Genomic DNA, 20,558 nt, shown 5'->3' with positions numbered 1-20,558 from the left:
GAGTCCCAGCTGATTGGGAGGAAATGGAGATTTTACAGAATCCTTACCCTGCCACGTCCACCAAGCCTACCTGTCCTACCAAGCCTTCTGTACTACCACAGAACCGGTAGTAAAAGTTTTTGAATCCCACCACTGGTGTGTGTGTGTTTATATACTGTATGATTATAACTTTGTTTTACAAAGAAAAATTCAAGAGCAAAATTCAAGAGCAATTTTACAAAAACACATATTCTGATAAAATAATTAAAATGAAGCGTAAATGTAAGTTTATCTTTAAAAGATAATTCAATTCTCATATTGCTCATAGGAACGTAAAAAATTGTGCATTAAGAGGTACCATTTGTACAATAAAAGTTAATGACTAAAATAAAAAATGAAAGTGGGTTTTTGCAAAATAAATAAGTCTGAAGGATAGTTTTCTGAGATAAGGAACTGTCCTTTATAACAACAGATATATGGTCACTCTACTTCCATCCTTGTAAGGTCCTGGAGAAAGAAACTGAGTACATCCCAGTTGGCTATCCAAGGATGCCTGAATATAAGGCTGCAACCTGAAACTCTTTCGTTGCAATAGCACTGCACGCCAATAATTCCTTGTTCAATACCTGGCAGCTCTGACTAAAAAGCTCAGTAGCAACTGATGTGAAAAGGCTGTCCCAGTGACCTTGGACAGCTACAGCCAATACAAACAGGCAATCATAGGCTATAAATCCTAGCCAGTGTAAGTCAGCTTCCTAGCATCCCTTTAAGCTTCTGCTCATTCTTTTCCCAAAGGAAATGCTACTTAGGAACGGTTTGGATTCTGTTTCCAAAAGGTGCTTCAGAGTACACAGGGGGATAAATGCAGAATCTTTCTGCAAGCCTTTGTAACAAGGTGGTCCAAACTTTTTTCAAGCTGAAGAATCTGTGGTTAATTAAAAAGAATGTTTTGGATTGCCTCTAATCAAGAGGCCAAATCTTAGAAATGGAAAACTGGCAATAAAACGAACTGATGCTTCTTGCAATTCATTTATGCTACTCCATTTATGATCAGTATCAAGTCTTAGAGGTAAACTGCAAAATTAACATTATAGTAAATGTATTAGCATCATCAGGTAAAGGTAAATATTCCCCTTACACATATGTGCTAGTTGTTCCCGACTCTAGGGGGCAGTACTCATCTCCATTTCAAAGCCAAAGAGCCAGCACTGTCCAAAGACATCTCCATGGTCATGTGGCCAGCATAACTAAACACCAAAGGTGCATGGAACGCTGTTACCTTCCCACCAAAGATGGTTCCTATTTTTCTACTTGCATTTTTATGTGCTTCCGAACTGCTAGGTTGGCAGAAGTTGGGACAAATAACGGGAGCTCACTCCATTATGTGGCGCTAGGGATTCGAACCGTTGAACTGCCAACTTTTTTGATCAACAAGCTCAGCATCTTAGCCACTGAGCCACTGCATCCCTCTCATCCCTTAATATCATTACTGTAATGCATTTACTGTAAAACGTAAATGCAAACATTCCCATTTTAAATTCAAGATTAAACCTTGAATTTCACAATAATTTGGGAGGCTAATATTTTAGTCCAATCAATGTTCAGTGACTGGGAAAGGATTGCTTTTCCCTAGAATAATAGCTATGTATGTTTTTTGCTGCATTTGAGTGACTATTCTCTCACACACACTCTCTCCATCTCCCTCACCCTTGGTTTTTTTTTTTATGGAATCCCATCAAGTTTTGCAGAACCCTAAATCCCAGACAGCACACAGTTGAAAAAAAATCCTACTCTAAAACAGCTTGGCCTGCTTTAAATCTCTTGTGGAAGCAACAACTGTGTTCCAAGGAACTGTCCAAAGTTCTGCAGAAAACCCCTTTCCCTTTCAGCAGACAGCAGATGCTTACCATTATTACTTCCATCATGTTGTACAGTATTAGTTAAATGCCTCCAGATATGGTAAATAGCAACTCCATGAACTCTCCAATTATACTGGAATGTAAGAATTCCCAACTGCTTTGACTGGGAGAAAATTCTAGAGATTTTATTTTGACACGTGTAAAAAATACCAGGCACAGGTTATATCATAGGAGTGTAGATTGGAAAGACTCTTAGTTATCATTTATTTTAGCCCTTCTCGGTGTAGGACCTACTAGAGGAGGGGTCCCCAATTCCCGGGCCATGGGCCATTATTGGAATCAGACCATCTAAGTGGCTGGCCTGTGCACATGCACACATGCATAGTGGCAGTTTAGTGTACATGTGTGCACAGTTCAACTTGCACAAGTGGTGGCCCGGTGCACGCACACGTACATGTGCAGTTCAGCTTGTGAAAGCAGTGAGCCAGTTCCCCTCTCCTGCCCCACTGGGCTGTCAAGCCATAAAGAATAGGGACTGCTGTGCTAAAGCATCTCTGACAAATGAAGAAGTCCAGTGAAGAAGAACACACTTCTTTATTTTAAAAAAAATTGGTGCACAGCATACATACCCTAAATACAATAGCAGAGTTGGAAGGGACCTTGGAGGTCTTCTAGTCCAACCCCCTGCCTAGGCAGGAAACCCTATACCGTTTCAGACAAATGGCTATCCAACATCTTCTTAAAGACTTCCAGTGTTGGGGCATTCACAACCTCTGGAGGCAAGCTGTTCCACTGATTAATTGTTCTAACTGTCAGGAAATTTCTCCTCAGTTCTAAGTTGCTTTTCTCCTTGATCAGCTTCCACCCATTGCTTCTTGTTCTACCCTCAGGTCCCTTGGAGAATAGTTTGACTCCCTCTTCTTTGTGGCAACCCCTGAGATATTGGAACACTGCTATCATGTCTCCCCTAGTCCTTCTTTCTATTAAACTAGACCCAAGGATACCCAAGGAAGTTTATACTGGTTTTTACACAGAGTAATTCTGGTAGCTTAAGATTGTTAGTTCATTTTATTTACTCATGAGCACTATCCACAATACATCACAGGAGGTGCACTAGCCTGCACTAACTGGCTAAACGTATGTGGGGACTGTCGGGTCTTCCGGTCTTTCTTCTCCTGACCTTGCCTTGTATCCAGGCAGGGCTGGCGACAGCTCCCACTTCTCCATTGAACGTTGCTAGCTTTTCCTGCCAGAGTGGTACCTATTTATTTACTTACATTTTTACATGCTCACACTTCATGTGATGGTCTATTTCAAGGTTCCTCCTGACGTCTTGCCCGAATCCCTTTCCTTTAATGTTAATTCACTGGTTCCAGTCCCATCCTTTAGGTCAAAAAAAGAGTGTCTTCTTCTTCCTCCATGGGACAGTTCTTAAAATACTTAATGCTACTGGCACACCTTCCCTCTGTTATCTCCGCTGGATCTTTACAGTTTGCTTTATAATGGCTTCAACACTCATTATCTTCATAGCCTCCTCTGAACTTGCTCCAACCTATTACTGTGATGTGAATTTAACAAAATTGTCTTATTGCCTATTACCTGCCAATAGTTTCAGATCCAATGTAGACACATTCACAACAGTTCTCAAGCCCAGTTCTGGAACTATTCAGAAGGCTATGAAATCCTTTAGTATAAGCAACAAATCATTACCTGAAACTGAGCGCATACCCCAAAATAGTCTTGCCAGGTAGCATCTCGATCTCATCTCCCAGCAGCATCTGCTTCCATAGCCTTCCACAGCTGGTTAAATAAGCTCAACATACAGTATAATCAGGAGGAAATCCTATCATCAAAAGAATTTGGAGATATATCTAGTCCAGTGGTTTTCCAGCATACAAAAGCCTCGCTCTTTCTAGTGAAATTGTTTTTTCACGTCTTCTTCAAACAATGTTAACATTGAGCATGGATTCGGATGTCTGGCATCAAACAGAAGCTAAATTGGAAGCATTCGCTTAAATATTGTCAGCATTTTCCAACCTTGTGATTTTACATTATTCCATTTCAACTAAATAAGGAATGAATGCTTTCTAAAATAATTTGTTCAAATATCAGTGAATGTAAAAAAGATGTTTCTGTCTCTACTTTCTCCATTTTTATTAATGTTAACCTATTTTGCAGATGTACTTTTTATTTTGTTTTTCTTCATTATTTTCTCCATAACTTCAGGTTTATATTACCTTTTTTTCTTCTTTTAATAAATTGCTAGAATTTAAAAGAACTCTTTTGTGTTCCAAAACATAAGTTCTTGAACCATATTAAGATAAGAATGAAGAAAAAACAAAGTGAAATTATGGTTTTACTTCATACGTTTTTGCTTTCTAATAATTTGGAGAGTTTTTCCCACTGGGTCCCCTCAGACTGGTAACAAAATAAGTTATTGGAGAGCTTTTAGAATAACCTTCCTTGCAATATGTTAAGAAACTTGGAATATGTAATGAAGAAACAGTTAGTGAACTAGGGTCCAGTAAAAAATGGACTACTGTAATTATACATTGGCATTCAGATTCGTTCACAATATCAGGAAGTCTGTAAAATTATTTTAATTGGATCATCAGTTAGTGGCAGTAGAGTAAACCTTTTCTTTAAAAAAAAACCCATCATTTTGTAGCTCAGAAAAATATTATCTGCTCTAATGTTAATCATTAATTCTTTGAATGTTATTTTTAATTATTGTTGCTTGACTCATAGGTGCATTGTATATATCATATTTGCACTGCACAAATGTACTGCTCATTTTAAGTTGCTGTCAGATCTGAGTCATGGCCAAAAAAAGAAGATAGATCAGAATAAAAACAGTTCCTATCATATGACTATTTGTGCAACATGCCTATTCAAGATGAAATGTACCATAGTTGACTCAATTAATTTAATTTTCTGGATTCACATAAAATACCAAATCACTTCGCCTGGCTGCATTAAGCTAAAATGTAGTTAGCTAGTTTATGGGTTAATATGGTAGGAGAACATAGCCATTGATTGGTATTTTAAGCTGCCGTGTTTTTAACTGGTATCTTAGCAGATGTCACCACTAGGCCAACTTGGCCTGTGCTTTGAAGCTACACAGGGTCTGCCTAGGACTGCTTAATGCTTGGATGGGAGGCCACAAGTAAACTGGACTGACAAATAAATATCTATACATTCTAGAACAGTGATGGCTAACCCTTTTTGTCATCGAGTGCAGAAAGCACGTGCACCTGCACGCATAATGCAATGTGTGTGTGTCACCCACATGCACTCCCCCATACCCCATTCATGCACATGCCCGCCCTTCCCCCGCACATGCGCATGTGATCCACCCATGCTCCTCCCTTCCCCACATATGCATACGTGCCCCTCCCATGCCCCATTTTAGGCCTAGTAGGCCTCCCTGCAGCCTCCTGGGAGCAAAAGCAGGCCACGGGGGGAGCGCAGCCCATCCCACACCCTGTTTTGGGCCTACGACTCCCTGCAGCCTCCTGAGATCAAAAACGGGCCGCACCACACCTCCCACACCTGCCACGCATGCATGGCAGAGACCCAAAAACCAGCTGATCGGCGAGAGGCACCCACGCATGAACAGTGGAGCTGAGCTGGGGTGACAACTTGCATGCCCTCTGTGTGCCACCTATGGCAGGCATGCTATAGATTCGCCATCACAGTTCTAGAATAATGCAAAGTCAGCTGACTTGTATTATTGCCAAGAAAGTGACAAAGGCAGCTGAGCCCAACTCAAAGGCAATTTTACAGGGCTACCAGATTTGGACTACAAAACTCCAGACAACCATTAGTTGACAGCACAGAAATAAATAAAATCTCTCATTCAGGTTTTTGCAAGACTAGATCTTGAGCTTTTAGTGAAGGGGGCAACAAATGAGCATTTATTTATTCAATCAGTTTGTATAGCTGTCCAACTCAGCATGTCATTCTGGGAGGTGGGCAATAACAAAATAAAAATCACAACAAATACAAAATGTAAAATATATAGCAGTCGAGGAAGTATTATAGCTCAATCACTAACATATCCAAGAGATAGGTCTCTTCACATACTAAGAACTCTTGAAATTAAGGAAAGGTTGCATGAAAAAGTTTGTAATGATAATCTTTTTTTAAAAAAATCACATTAAGATTATCCGGATGTGCAGGAGACCTTGCCAAGAGATTGTGCTAATGGGATTAACCAAAACGCACAATCCAAAAATGTATTGTTTTAGGATTGTGCTTTTTTCCTCTCTTAAGAAATATAAAGATACATTGCTGCTTTATAAAGGTATATTTTAAAGGTTACAATCTGATCTATATAGCGTAAGTGCCACTGAAAGCACCACAGTAATCATTGCATTGATTCGTTAAATTAATTCTTGAGCATTTGTCTTTTGAAAACATCATTTTCAGAAGTGACTTTTCTCTTACACATTTATTATTGCAAGTATAATAACATCTAATAACTAATATGTGAAATAGTTATAAATAGCTTCTGGCTATTCTGTGGATTTGCTCGTTCATACATTTATATTCCATTCTGAGGTCCTAAAAAAACCCATTCCTGTCGCATCTCACATAAGAAACCAAATCAAATCAAGTCAAACAAAACAACAAAACTGAGAACCAAATACAGTACACAGTACAATCTTGTCTTTGGGGGCCTCTGAAGATGTTGCATTTCAACTCACATAACTACCAGCTACCAAGTCCAAGACCACTTAGACTAAGAACTGGGTACATTAATACCCTATATCTGCGATGGCGAACCTATGGCACGTATGTGGAGCCCTGTTGCCTGGCACAAGCAGTGTCACCCCTTCCTCTTCTGGATTTCTGGCGCACATGCAAATGTGACAATCAGCTGGACTTTGTGCACGCGGCAGTGCTGGAAACTTTGGAGGCTGGGCCTCCTTCGGGTACTGTCGACTGGACAATGCCGGTTGGTGACTACTCGGGGGAGGTCTTTCTCTGTAGCTGCCCCGGCCCTGTGGAATGATCTACCCACAGAGATCCGGACCCTTCCCACTCTCTCGGCCTTCCATAAAGCCACTAAAACCTGGCTGTTCCGGCAGGCCTGGGGCTGTTGACCCCAAATACGGTCCAGACCCACTTAGAATGGAGTGCATGGTGTGTTTTAAATCTATGTTTTTTAAATCTATCTTTTCTTTTCTTCCATTCTTTTTTGATTTACTTTGTATTGTAAGCCGCCCGGAGTCCTACGGGATTGGGCGGCATACAAATGTTATTAAACTTTAAACTTTAAATGTGTGCCAACTAGCTGATTGGTGCACACTCATCAATACCCAGAAGACTTGCTGGCCGCCACACAGGTACATGCTGGAAACCAGAAGTTCATTTTCCAGTGCATGCATGCCCCCTGGGTAGCTCCTCTATTGGGTAACAGCCACAATGAGCATGTGCTCCCTTTTTGGTACTCGGTGCGGAAAAGGTTGGCCAACATTGCCCTATACATCTGGAGAATTATTGATTGGGGAAAGCTGGCATGATCTACCAGTACACAAAAGAATGCTGCATGGGGCTAGCAATTGATGGAATGGTGCATCCAAATCCAGAGAGGAAAACTACTAATACCTGAGAACTGAAGCGCCTAACAATTTCCCTGCCTGTCTTCATTACTTTTCCCATTTCTCTCCTTTTTTTTACATACTTAAACTGAACCTGGAGAAATATTGCTCAGCTTAAACAAAAATGCAGGTGCTATCCAAAACCCAATGCTTTTCTATCAGAAACAGCACTGCTGGTGTTATGTTATCTTTCTTCTCTCCTTCGTCCATAAATCACATTTATAAGCTACTCAAATCACAGCAATTCCTCAGGGCACGGATTGTAAGAAGAAAGTGGGCTAGAGAGAAATTTTTTTCATTCTGAAAACTTCAGAAATTAGATTCATCAAAGAAGATTGAGTGAAAGTAGATTTAGGCAGGTGGCTGAAAGTCGTTTTTCAAATAACATATAACAAACTTACACAATGTTTTGTTAGAAGATATCATTATGGTAATCACATTAGGTAGCATAGATAATTTGAAGGGGGGGTTAAGCCAGTTCATCTACAGTTATTAATCATGGGGTAAACAGTACCTATATATGTAAAAGTTGAATGGCAGGAAATCAACATTGTGCGAATAAATCACACAGGACAACTCTTGCCTCTGTGTTCTCTTGTGGGTTTCCCAAAAGCAGTTAGCTGGTCACCAATGGAAACAAATTGCTGAACTAAAAGGGATACTAATGTAATCTTGCATGGCTACACATACACACACACACACACACACACACACCACAGCTGATGTTCCTCCATATAGAAACTCTGAAATGCAAGGAGTCAGTACTCAGAAAAAAAAATCTGTCTTTTAAGCTTCCTTGATTGCTCTTTAAGAAACTAAACAGTAAATGGACAGGGAAAATACACCTAAGTATAGAACTCTGGCAAAACCCCAAAGCTGGAATCTGTGCTTGGTAATATTAATGGAACTGATGAGGCTTTCTCTGGAGAGTAGATGCCATTTTCATTTACTGAGGAATCGGGAGTCATTATGCTTTCTTGGTTTTCTAAAAAGTCAATCTATGCTCTGCTATATGAATGTTAAGACCCCAGCTAAAATAATGATTGGATTTATTATTTTGAGGAGTACTTTGTACTGTGCCTTCTTAAATGTCTGTTTTGATGTTGCTTTTATTACTGTTTGTCCCTTTTATATGGGTAAGCTCCCTTGGGAGAGCTTTTCACCATAAATGTAGGCCAGAAATATTTTAAATAAATGAAAATGTCATCTCTTATTATTGAACTCTTTTGAAAAACCACTTCCTGATTCTTCTTGGATTGTCAAGAATATTAGAACTGAACTTCTACTTGGCAGGGGGCTGGGATAGATGCACTTTATAAAAACACAAAACTCAAAAATTACTTATTCTCCTCTCAATAGCTGTCAAACCAAAGTAGAAAGTATAACCATCAAAAGTAGCTATGCCAGAATCAGAATTATAACATTAATCTGACACACTAACAAAGGGCTCCTAAATTCAACTACTTTGAAAAAACATCTGCCTTTCCCCCACCCCCATCATATTGTATCATATTGTTATATGATAACAATATAATGGCAGCCCTTTTCCCACCATTCAGACATCTCTGTTTCTAAATAGTTTTCAAATACATGTTTTCATTTTTAAAAAATCCAAATGTGGAAGTTAATTTATAAGACTGTCAACCCCAATAATACAGAAATAACCATATGCTGAAAAGTGTAGGTGTTTGTTTGGCTCTGTGCAACCAAAACAAAGGCATGAAAAGCAAAGATGCACCATTTCAACTTTCCTCAGTATGTAGATGATACAACCAATTGCAACAGAGAAGAGTTTCCCTGCAATTCACCATGAAGGTTTTAGCATATTTTGTGTCCCTGGAAATGTACCTTTTCTCCCGGCTGTGCAATCTTTCCAATTCTCGGACAGTTCTCCCTCACCAGTTTATGCATTCATTAAACCCATCTTCCTGCCCGGCACAATCTTCCAATTCTGCTGCAGGTCTTGCCACAATAAGATAGAAGTGAACGGTATCTTTATTTCTTACCTGGCTCTGTGCAGTTCTTTTTGTGTGACTCATTATGTGATGCCATCAGTTTTCTATTCCTCCATAATTCTGACAGAACACTTGGGTTGACAACAGCTGACTCTTGTCCTGCACAAAGACAGACACTGCATTTGTAAGGGCAAAAAGGACTTTGGGTTATCCATATAGATAATTTTTTTTTCTATTAGAAAACCATAATTTGAGGCTAAAATAGAAGTTGCCTCCTACTGAATCAAACCATTAATACATCTATCACCGGGAATTCTCCACCGTATTAGCTGGAAAGGAGTCTCTGATCATTTTTTTGATACATATAAATTATATATGGACTGGTGCATATTAGAGAAAAATCCCAGAACAAGAGGGAAGATAGGGTTCCACCACAAAACCGCGATGCCCTTATCCGCGCCGACATAAGCGCGGAGGCAAATCCGCGGCATCTGAAGCGCTAAGAAAAAAACGACCCTACCGCCGCGACAACAGCGCGGCGACAGAAGGGCGTTCTACATGCTTCGTTCTTTGCCTCCAAAGGTAGCCCTCCTCCTCCAGCTGACAGCGGCAGCGAGCACAGGGCAAAGCGGGCTGCCCAGCAGCAGCCCACGGGAAGGGTCCAGCTCAGCCGTGGGGGGAAGCAGGAAGCCCGAGCGGGGCCGCTGATGCCGGCGGTGGAGGAGGACGCGGCAGCGGCAGCGGCTGAGGCTCTCCCGGGGCCGGCGAAGCGGGCTTGCCCAGCAGCGGCCGCCGCCCGTCCAAGAAGATGTTGTTGAGGAAGAAGAGGGCGGGCTGCCTCCGCTGGGCAAGCCCGCTTCGCCGGCCCTGGGAGAGCCTCAGCCGCTGCCGCTGCTGCGTCCTCCTCCGCCACCGGCGTCGGCGGCCCCACTCAGCCCCCCCGCAGGCTTCCTGCTGCCCCCCGCGGCTGTGCTGGACCCTTCCCGCGGGCTGCTGCTGCTGGGCAGCCCGCTTTGCCCCGTGCCCGCTGCCGCTGTCAGCTGGAGGAGGAGGGCTACCTTTGGAAGCAAAGAACGAAGCATGTAGAACGCCCTTCTGTCGCCGCGCTGTTGTCGCGGCGGTGATGACGCGCGGTGATGACGTCGCGGCTTTAGCGACGCGATTTAATCTCCGCTATTTTGCGTAGCGCGGTTTTGTCGTGCCACGGGAAGATAGGAGGGTGACAAGGAAGAAAGGCAAAAAGTGCTGTAGTAATTGCAGTATTGGCTTCAGAAATCAGGATGTGCAATGAAGGTATTTTTGTGACCTTGTACTAATAGAATATAGAATATTCTTTATTGGCCAAGTGTGATCAGACACACAAGGAATTTGTCTCCAGTGCATAAGCTCTCAGTATACACACAAGCAACAAAGTGATAATTCATAAGATACAAAGCCCTCATGTAGAGTTGTGAAAAAGTAAGATTTGACCATTAGTACTAATAATATGCAGAAAGTTCCATCCTGATCATGTGAGTGCTCAGCACAGCCCAGTTAATCATTTAACCGTAATGAGCAATAATGCAACATGGTAGACAAACATGGGACTATCTACGGAGGGACATCGAGGCATAGAATCAAAGAATCTCAGAGTCTTTTCTTAGCTGCTGCTCAGGGCAGGAATCTAACAGGCAAATGGCTGTTCAACCTTTGATTGAAAACCTCCACAGTGATGAAACACCCCCAACTCCAGGAGATAGACTGTTCCACTGCTAAACGGTTTTAGGTCCAAAAAGAACCATCCAGATGATCTGAATTAGACGGACATTCAGGAGAAGCCTGAAAGCTTGTCTTTACGCTGCGACATGAAGCTCCACCCCCCGGGTATTGTGTCATTCTTGACAAACACAGCAACCTTAGCTTAAAAGATTTCTCCTCTCTGATAAAATTTCAAAGGGACATCTGTGCGTTCTTTTATCTTTTATTTTTAGAGTTTGTATCTTTTTCTGTAAAGCTTCCAAACCCATTGGTTCTTGTCCTACCCTCGGCATATCGCCCCCACAGTCTGGGTCCTCATTTCACCCACCTCAGAAGGATGGAAGGCTGAGTCAATCTTGACCCAGTGAGATTTGAACCGCTGAACTGCAGATAACAGTCAGCTGAAGTGGCCAGCAGTACTGCACCCTAACCACTGCGCCACCTCGGCTCTTTACTTATTTAAGAATAATTTCACACCCTTGTCCTTGGAACCCAGTCCTCCATGTTTTGGAAGTCCCTTAGTCTTCTTTTCTTTAGACTAAATACAGCCACTTTCTTTAACTGTTGTTTACAGGATACAGCTTCCAAAGCCCTTACCATCTTTGTTGAATGCTCTTTGTATTCTTCCTGGTTCTTCAGCTTTCTTTTTGTATTATAGCAACAAAACCTGCATACAACACAGGCAGTCCTCATTTATTGACAGTAATTGAGATTAGGAACTTCATCACTCTGCAATGTGGTCATAAGGCATGGTGTCATTTGATCACGCTGACTTACAATGGCAGTTATGGGATTGCCTTTTGTGTCCTCCTGCCACTTTCCCCATTGATTTTGTTTGTCAGAGGGCAGCAGCCATGATTGCAAAGGGCAATTACCTGACCATGGGGCGCTTCAATGCCATCACTGAAAGCTGGTCACTCAGCGGCCAAATCATGATCATATGACAATAGAGACACTGTAACAGCCACAAATATGAGGTGTCATCATAAATAAACCTCTTCCGGACCACAATTTGGAACAGTCGCTGAATTCATTTTCATTTCATTTCATTTTTCATTTTATTTGTCTTGTATGCCGCCCACTCCCGGAGGACTCTGGGCGGCTCACAACAGACAAGGGAAAGGGGATAAATAGACAAGACAACACTTTAAAAAAAGATGCAACATTCACAATTTCCGTGGGGCTGGATGTTTCACAAGCCCCCCGGCCTGCTGGAGCAGCCAGGACTTGGTGGCTTTGCGGAAGGCCAGGAGGGTAGTAAGGGTCCGGATCTCCACAGGGAGGTCATTCCAGAGGGCTGGATCTGCAACAGAGAAGGCTCTCCCCCGGGGAGTCGCCAGCCGACATTGGCTGGCAGATGAAATCCGGAGGAGACCTAACCTGTGAGATCTTATCGGTCTGAGGGAGGTAATCGGCAGGAGGCGGTCTCTCAGATACCCAGGTCCGATGCCATGTAGGGCTTTATAGGTAGCGACCAGCACCTTGAAGCGGATTCGGAGACTAATGGGTAGCCAGTGCAGCTCGCGGAGGATAGGTGTGACGTGGCTGTACCTAGGTGCACCCACAATCGCTTGCGCTGCTGCATTCTGGACTAACTGAAGTCTTCGAACACTCTTCAAGGGCAGCCCCATGTAGAGCGTGTTACAGTAGTCCAGTCTTGAGGTCACAAGGGCATGAGTGACAGTCTGAAGGGCCTCCCGATCCAGTTAGGGTCGCAATTGGTGCACCAGGTGAACCTGGGCAAAGGTCCCCCTGGTCACAGCTGACAGATGGTGTTCTAAAGTCAGCTGGGGATCCAGGAGGACTCCCAAATTGCGAACCCTCTCTGAGGGGTGTATAATTTCACCCCCCAGCCTGAGAGATGGAATAGTTGGACAATCTTTGGGAGGGAACATCAGAAGCCACTCGGTCTTGTCTGGATTGAGTGCCAATTTGTTTGCTCCCATCCAGACCCTAACAGCCTCCAGGCACTGGCACATCACTTCTACTGCTTCGGTGAGTTGGCACGGGGTGGACAGATACAGCTGCGTATCATCCGCGTATTGGTGGTATTTAATCCCATGCCGGCGTATGATCTCACCCAGTGGCTTCATGTAGATGTTAAATAGGAGGGGGGACAGGACCGAACCCTGTGGCATCCCATAGTTGAGGGGCCTTGGGGTCGACCTCTGCCCTCCGACCAACACCGACTGCAACCTGCCCGAGAGGTAGGAGGAGAACCACCGGAGGATGGTGCCTCCCACTCCCACCTCTCGCAACCGTCGCAGAAGGATACCATGGTCGATGGTATCGAAGGCCGCTGAGAGGTCAAGGAGCACAAGGATAGAGGGGTGACCCCTATCCCTGGCTCGCCAGAGATCATTGATCAGCACGACCAGAGCAGTTTCTGTGCTGTAACCAGGCCTGAAACCCGACTGATAGGAATCTAGATAATCGGTTTTATCCAAGGACCGTCGGAGTTGAGAGGCCACCACTTTCTCAACAACCTTCCCAACGAAGGGAAGGTTGGAAACTGGACGATAGTTGCTCAAAATGGCTGGGTCCAGAGACGGTTTCTTCAGGAGGGGCCTTACCACCCCATCCTTTAGGAGGGGTGGGAAGATTCCCTCCCGGAGAGAGGTGTTAACTATCGTCTGGATCCAGCCGCGTGTCACCTCTCTGCTGGTCGAGACCAGCCAGGAGGGGCATGGGTCCAGTATACAAGTGGAGGCACTCACCGCTCCCATGGCCTTGTCCACTTCCTCAGGAGAAGCAAGTTGAAACTGAATCCATAAAGTATGCTCAAGACCTTCCCTCGGTACCTCGGCTGGTACTGTGCAATTGGAGTCCAGCTCTGTCCGAATCCGAGCGACTTTATCCGTTAAATACTGAACAAATTCCTCAGCTCTACCTTGTAAAGGGTCATCCGCATCCCTCCCTTTCAAGAGGGAACGGGTTATTCTAAACAAGGTGGCTGGGCGCAATTCAACGGATGCAATAAGGGCGGCAAAATGCGAACATTTTGCCGCCCGTATTGCCACAAGATAGGCTCTGATAAAGGATCTCATCAGTGCTCGGTCTGACTCAGATTTACTGGCCCTCCAGCGGCACTCTAGGCGTCTCTTTTGGCACTTCATCTCCCAGAGTTCCTCGGTGAACCAAGGGGCCCTCCTGGATCCGCTGCCTCGGAGAGGTTGCAAAGGCACAATCCGGTTTATAATCCCCGCCGCTGTATTCCAGGCAGCGACTAAGGACTCCACCGGATTGTGGACGATAGTGTCAGGTATTTCTCCAAGCACCGTCTGAAATCCCATAGGGTCCATCAGGCACCTGGGGCGGAACCACCTAATCGGTTCCCCCTCCCTACATTGGGGGATTGGTTTCCGAAAGTTGAATGAGTGACCATTGGTTTCCGAAAGTCGAATGAGTGACCATTAAGCAAGGACTAGAATATCTGTATTGCAGGTACGGTTTGATTAGTAAAACTTTCTCATGCTTATTCTGTGGTCTAAAGTTCCAGCTCCCTCTTTGAATACTATTGCTAAAACAGGTACTATGTACCTTGTACCTGTGCATCTGGTTTTTCTTACCTAAATGCAGAACCTCACATTTCTCAACCTCACAGATTTTTGGATGATGTTCAAGACTATTGAGATCCTTCTGAACCTTGAGCCTTCTTCTGAGATAAAAGCAATCCCACCTTTCTTTGTGTCATTTGTTGAGTATCCTTCTATTCCCTCATCTAAAATATTTATACAAATGTTGAAGAACTCTTAATAGCATTCAAAAAAAATCAGGTCTATATTCCTCAATGATAGTGCCCAGCACAAATAAAATTGGCAGAAAATAAGAACAATAACAACAAAAATAAAATAATTTAAGAAATGGGAGGAAAATGAACATTTGCTTCACTGTTCTCCTTCAGTTCAACAGCCAGGCCACACAGAAGTAATAAAACAATCTACACAAGATTTGTATTGTTCTCAGTTAATTGATGGTTACTTCAAGAATCTCTTTCAAGTATACTATGCAGAGACAATTTCAAATAAGCCTTTATTCTAAAGATGCCCAGTAGGAACCTGTCCTTTAAATTCTCATAGAAATGCTAGCTTTAGAAGCAGAGTAATATAGGCCCCCTGGGCTCATTCATACAGGTCAGGCTTAGAAAATAAAATGGGAAAAGTTCATGAGGGATTAATACCTTGTAATTTAGCAATCTTACAGTTGTATAACTGAAAAAGCAAAAGATAAAAAAATACCTGTAATGCAATGCACTTATCATGGAATAGTTACAATCTTATCAATGGCAGTGGTTCACTTAACAACTGCATCAAGGAAAGTCGTAACATGGGGCAAAATTCACTTAACAAATATTTCACTTAACAATTAGAAATTTTGGGCTCAGTTGTGATGGTAAATTGAGGATTACCTGTACTATCCCCTGCTCCTTAGAGATAGTAAATCTTACAGTCTAACACATCTGGGACACATCACATTGGGAAAAGCAAATAAGTTGCCAATGTTTACATGTCACTGCTGGCCAAGTGAGCGACCTCAACTACTGATAGCCTCATCTTGTGTGCTGGGAAAGCACAATCTCTGGTGACCTAGTCAGTTGGGAGCAACCATTTTCAAAATTCTCCCAGGATCTGGCCAAAGGTGTTGAGTGACTGCCATTTCTTCTGTTTTGTTTTTTAATCAGAGCAATTTTTTTTAAAAAAAAATCCACAGTGGTCTGGTGCATAGAGAGTCAGAGAGATGACCTTGAAGAAAGTCTCCAGAGACTGTTGAGAAGCACCAGGTGCAAATAAAACAGGTGTTAAATCAGACAGGTAAGAGGGCATTCCAAAATGACTCTGACTAGCTCCCCCTTCTTGCCTTCCAGACTCCTTGATATAAGAGGGAAGGGAGGGAAGATACAAGCAGGCTTGCAAGATTCTTTATTACATAGTAGCTTATGTCAGTACAGTTCTAGTCTTCTGGTAGAGTCTATTTTTTTATGTGGACCATCTTCAAGGACTGACAAGTTATTTTTTTCTAGTTCAAAATTGGTGAGACATGGTCAACCCCTTTATTTTATTCCTTTGTTTTACCCCATGCAGGCTGTGGAAAAGCAAAAAAATAAGATGATGACAGACATCTAATTCCTAGAAAAGTCTCCTTCTCATAGATCTATCTAGGATTTGGACTCAGATGGAGCAGATAATCCCCTGATCTAAGATCGTGGGTTGTGGGAATAAGGCCAATGTTTTTTTTTTCTTTTTACATTCTTCTTTCCTCTTAACAACTTCTTCATACAGTATGTGAGAGGGTAGAAATATGTCACTAAGACTGAAATTAAAAATTGATTACTAAAAAAATAGGAGACAAGTATAGAATCCCAGCATCTATCAAACAAAAAAGAAGGAAGGAAGGAAGGAAGGAAGGAAGGAAGGAAGGAAGGAAGGAAGGAAGGAAGGAAGGAAGGAAAGTCTTCACAAATATTACTAAAGTTCACAATAGGTGAATCTAAATTTTGTAATGGAGTCATATTTATACCTATGTCCTCCACTTTCCTTTATATGGAAAAAGTTTCAGCGTCAATATTTTTTTAAATCCAGTGAAAATAATCAAGAAACCAGATGATGGGATGATATAGGGTTTCCTGCCTGAACAACTCTGTTATTCTATTCTGTTAAATCTGTCATATACATTCATCCCAAGAACCTAGGATGTTATAATGCATCATCAGAGTATATGTGTAGTTTCAAACAGTGTGGCTTTTGTAATTGACAGATGGAAATTTTGCTAATGTAGATTTTCTAAATGCCATCCAACAGCTTTTGGAATGGCACCCAGTGTGCTGATAATAACTATTAATAATATTATTTATGTGAGTCCACACTTCAGTGCAATATAGCATGGAAGATCTTTTCCTGATAACCTGGAAAAATGTCTAGATGCTACCAACAAGCTGTTCATTTTCCTGTGTTAAAACCTTTACTTCTCTAGTAAAGGCCTGATATAAAGAGAAGCAGCGTGGCATTTAAGTTATACCATTGAGAACTGAGTAGTGAGTGATACTTTCCAAAGAGAACAGGATTCATGGAATTGATTGATCCACTTAATTTCTTTGTGAAAGGGCTTTGGGATTCTTGTTTGATCACATGCCTAAGAGATGAGAATATTACATTATTTCTAGATCATCCTTGTATAACATAAGCCAGTGATGGTGAACCAAACCAGAATGTGCATGCATGTATGTCTTTGTACACACCGGAGCACTGGAAACTTGAAGACCAGCTGGCCGGTGTGTGCATACCTGTTTTTTGGCCCTTTTCAGTTCATTTCTTGGGCTGTTTTAAGGCCATTTTCATGCTGTTTTCAGACCAAAACAACCCCAAAACAGCGTGAAAACGGCCTGAAAAATGGCCTGTTTTCCTGTGCTCCGGCGCCCACATAGACCAGCTGGCCAGCACACATGTGCATGCCGGAAACCAGAAGAGCATCTGGTGATGGCGAGTGTGCCTACAGAGAGGGCTCTGCATGCCAGCTGTGGCATGAGTGCCACAGGTTCACCATCACGGACATAAGCCAATATATCTTTACCGGGAAGCCAGTTTTACTAAGTTTGACCAAACATATTCCATATTCAGCCTGTCTGAATGAGAGAAACCACACAAAAAGTAGTTTATATTATTCAGTGACTACATATACCACATTTTTTCTTAAGGCAGCTTTTGATGCTGTATTTTTCCCCATCACCTATTATTAGTGAAATGATAATGGGAGTCCTGGCTAGCCCAAGATAAGAAAAACTGTTAGTCTCAGCTGTACAGGTCATTCCTTTAATAGCCACCTGGCAGCAAAACAGTTGAGCAAAGTAGTGTTTCATACTTCTTATTAGAGTGAAACCACTGTACCTGCCAATTCTCTCTTTTTAAAAAAAGTCATTTTGGTGTGTCCTCTTAACAGCCTCTTTTAATTTAGAGGATTGGCTATAGTGCAGGGAGATAACATATCCTTTAGAACATGACAGATCTTCCTAGCTTCTGATCTCGTAGACTCTCATCAAACTCCATAGAAGAGACATCAAAAGTCCATAGCTGATCATTTCTAAACATTGAATGGCAACCTTACTTACTTTCAACCTGCCCATTTTGGAACATATACAAAAGGAACAGCATAAAAGAAACAGAAAACACGGGAGTGGTGCAATTTCTGTTCGCCAGCTTTATGTAACTCAGTTGGCAAAGGACTCTCCCAAAGGGGGGATGGAGTGCATTAAATACAATCATCATCGTTTTCCAGAACACATCTCCCATGTTGAGAGCGCACTTAAAGGGACTGTTGGCTTTCTGGTATCAATAAATGCAACAGTCACAAATAACTACTTGCAATAGCAACCAACATGATACCGCAGATATTTCTTTTCCTCTGCTCTTCCTTTAATTTCTTAATCAGTATTAATTCAATTCATTAACGTTATTATACAATCATGAAACTCATTCCACAGTGACATCCTAACCCATACCACTTGGAGAAATGTGGTTCAATTACTAAGTATCTCCAGTTTGATCTTCAGATTCACTTTGGTTTAGACATTGCATGTGTAAGTCACATGAACAATTCTAAAATGAATACATATTAATATAGGGTTTTTTTCCCCCTAGGAAAAAAGTACACAAATCTTCTTGGTATTACAGACTGCTACTTGTTAAAACAAAATTACAGCTCTGTGTTATCTGCTAAACAATAATGAATCCCTTATGTATTGGTTGCCCTTGAGATCAATGACCCTCCCCCTCCCCAGTTTTTGCCTGAAATATAATTCACAGCTCTACACTGTAGATCAAGAAGTAGGGCACATCCTTTCAATAAGTAATACTGTAATGCTAAAAATACTTATTTAGGAAAATATCAGAAACTTCAAAATATATGGAAGGATCGTAAAGATTAGCTAGAACACTGCTACTGCATTGACAATAGCTCAAGCATCAAAACAAAACAAAACCATAAGGAAGTACTTATTGTACACAGATCATTTACGAAACTGCTGTGGGTCACTTGCACATTATTCAAATGGATTACACAAACCTATTGGGCATGGTCACTATTATGACAGGTGCACTGAACTTTCACGGGCCACAACAGGTGAAACCTCTTGGTTGTATGTTTCCCAGAGAGTACCTCACCGAACAAGGAACAGGGAAGCAGGCCATTCGATGCAGCACTGAAATTCAGTCACCAAGAACCATTCCCTGCTGAATCAAATGGCAAAAATCACTGTCACCTGAACAGATTGGCAAGAATGACATACAAGAGGCAGAGGTGCCCTATTTATACCACATTAGCTGTTTCTTCCAGCTTCCCTCTTCCATAGCCATAGGAATATATGTGCAATCCACCTGCATATCCTAGAGGTCACTGGACGCAAACGCACACACACAACATACACATACACACACAGAGGGCCACCCGCCCACCTACCTAGCTTAGCCATGCACCAAACGAAAAAGAGGATCCCGCAGACGAAGCCCAGCTGTTGCAGCAGCATCTCCCGCCTCTTGCGAACTTTCCTCAGTTTGGCGAGCGGAGGCTTCGAAGGGACGCTCGGCGGCGGGACCTCCAGCCCCATGGCGAACCGGGGCGGCTGAGGACGTCCTCGGGGCGGGGTGGGGGGGCTGCGGGAAGGCGAGTAGGAGGCGAGGTAGGTCCTCGCGACTTGGCCGGAGGGGCTCACTCGGAGGGGATCCCCGCGGAGGGTTTCATAACCACGACCAAGGACGACGCGCACCTCCGAGAAAGGGAGGGAATCCCGCGAGAGGGGACCGGCTGCCGCGGCCAAAGCCTCCTCGGCGGCGGGGGCGACTTTCTCCGCCCGGGCCGAGCCCCCTCAGCCTCGCCGCCACCGGGCAGCACGAGTGAATGGCCGCGCCGCTGCAGGCGGAGGGCAAAGCCGAGCCAACGATCCCCGCCGGCGGCAGAGAAGTAGCTGGAAAGGCGGCATCCGAGGGCGCCGAGCTCAGGCAGCGGAACAAGCTCCAGGCGCGCCTGGGCGACTGAGGAGAGCGAAGCTGGAGGTTAAGGCGGGGGCGGGGGCAGCCCGGCACCGCTCAGCATCCCACTGGAAAGTTTCAGACCCCTTTCCCGTTCTTCCCTCCTCCGTTGCCGGAGGCAGCCAAAGAGGCGGAATCCACGATCGTCGTCGCAGGAAGCGGCGGCAACGGCATCTCCCCTGCCTGGAGTCGGACGCTTAAGTGCACCGTCCGCCCACGCCGCGCCTGCCTCTGATCGGCTTTCCCGGGAAGGCAGCGGAGCAAATTCCTGCGCGGCGCTTTCCTGAGTGCAAATTGCCCCCGGCGCAACCTTCGTCCGCCGTTCAATTCCCGGGCAACTTTCCCAACCGAGCACCTGAGTCCTCCCCCCCCCCCACCCCGCTGGCAATACGCATGCGCCACTCC

The 20,558-nt window shown here is 43.6% G+C and overlaps 1 protein-coding gene across 2 annotated transcripts in view; it reads right to left on the bottom strand.

Moving 5' to 3' along the window:
* SLC24A4 (solute carrier family 24 member 4) overlaps window positions 1–19,732 on the bottom strand; it is a 131,417-nt gene extending 111,685 nt beyond the window's left edge. For both annotated transcript variants that reach the window (XM_087725681.1, XM_087725685.1), the window contains exons 1-2: window positions 19,585–19,732; window positions 9,451–9,558 (exon numbers count right to left, since the gene is read on the bottom strand). In XM_087725681.1, the coding sequence (XP_087581807.1) occupies window positions 9,451–9,558; window positions 19,585–19,732 (256 nt within the window). The remainder of the gene's footprint in view (window positions 1–9,450; window positions 9,559–19,584) is intronic.
* Between the last annotated feature and the right edge of the window lie 826 nt (window positions 19,733–20,558).

The sequence above is a fragment of the Thamnophis sirtalis genome, unplaced genomic scaffold (assembly GCF_051295495.1).
Source record: "Thamnophis sirtalis isolate CommonGarterSnake01/CBP01778 unplaced genomic scaffold, rThaSir2_p1.2 scaffold_1, whole genome shotgun sequence".
NCBI lineage: Eukaryota > Metazoa > Chordata > Lepidosauria > Squamata > Natricidae > Thamnophis > Thamnophis sirtalis.
This window is presented reverse-complemented; position numbering and strand designations above follow the sequence as displayed.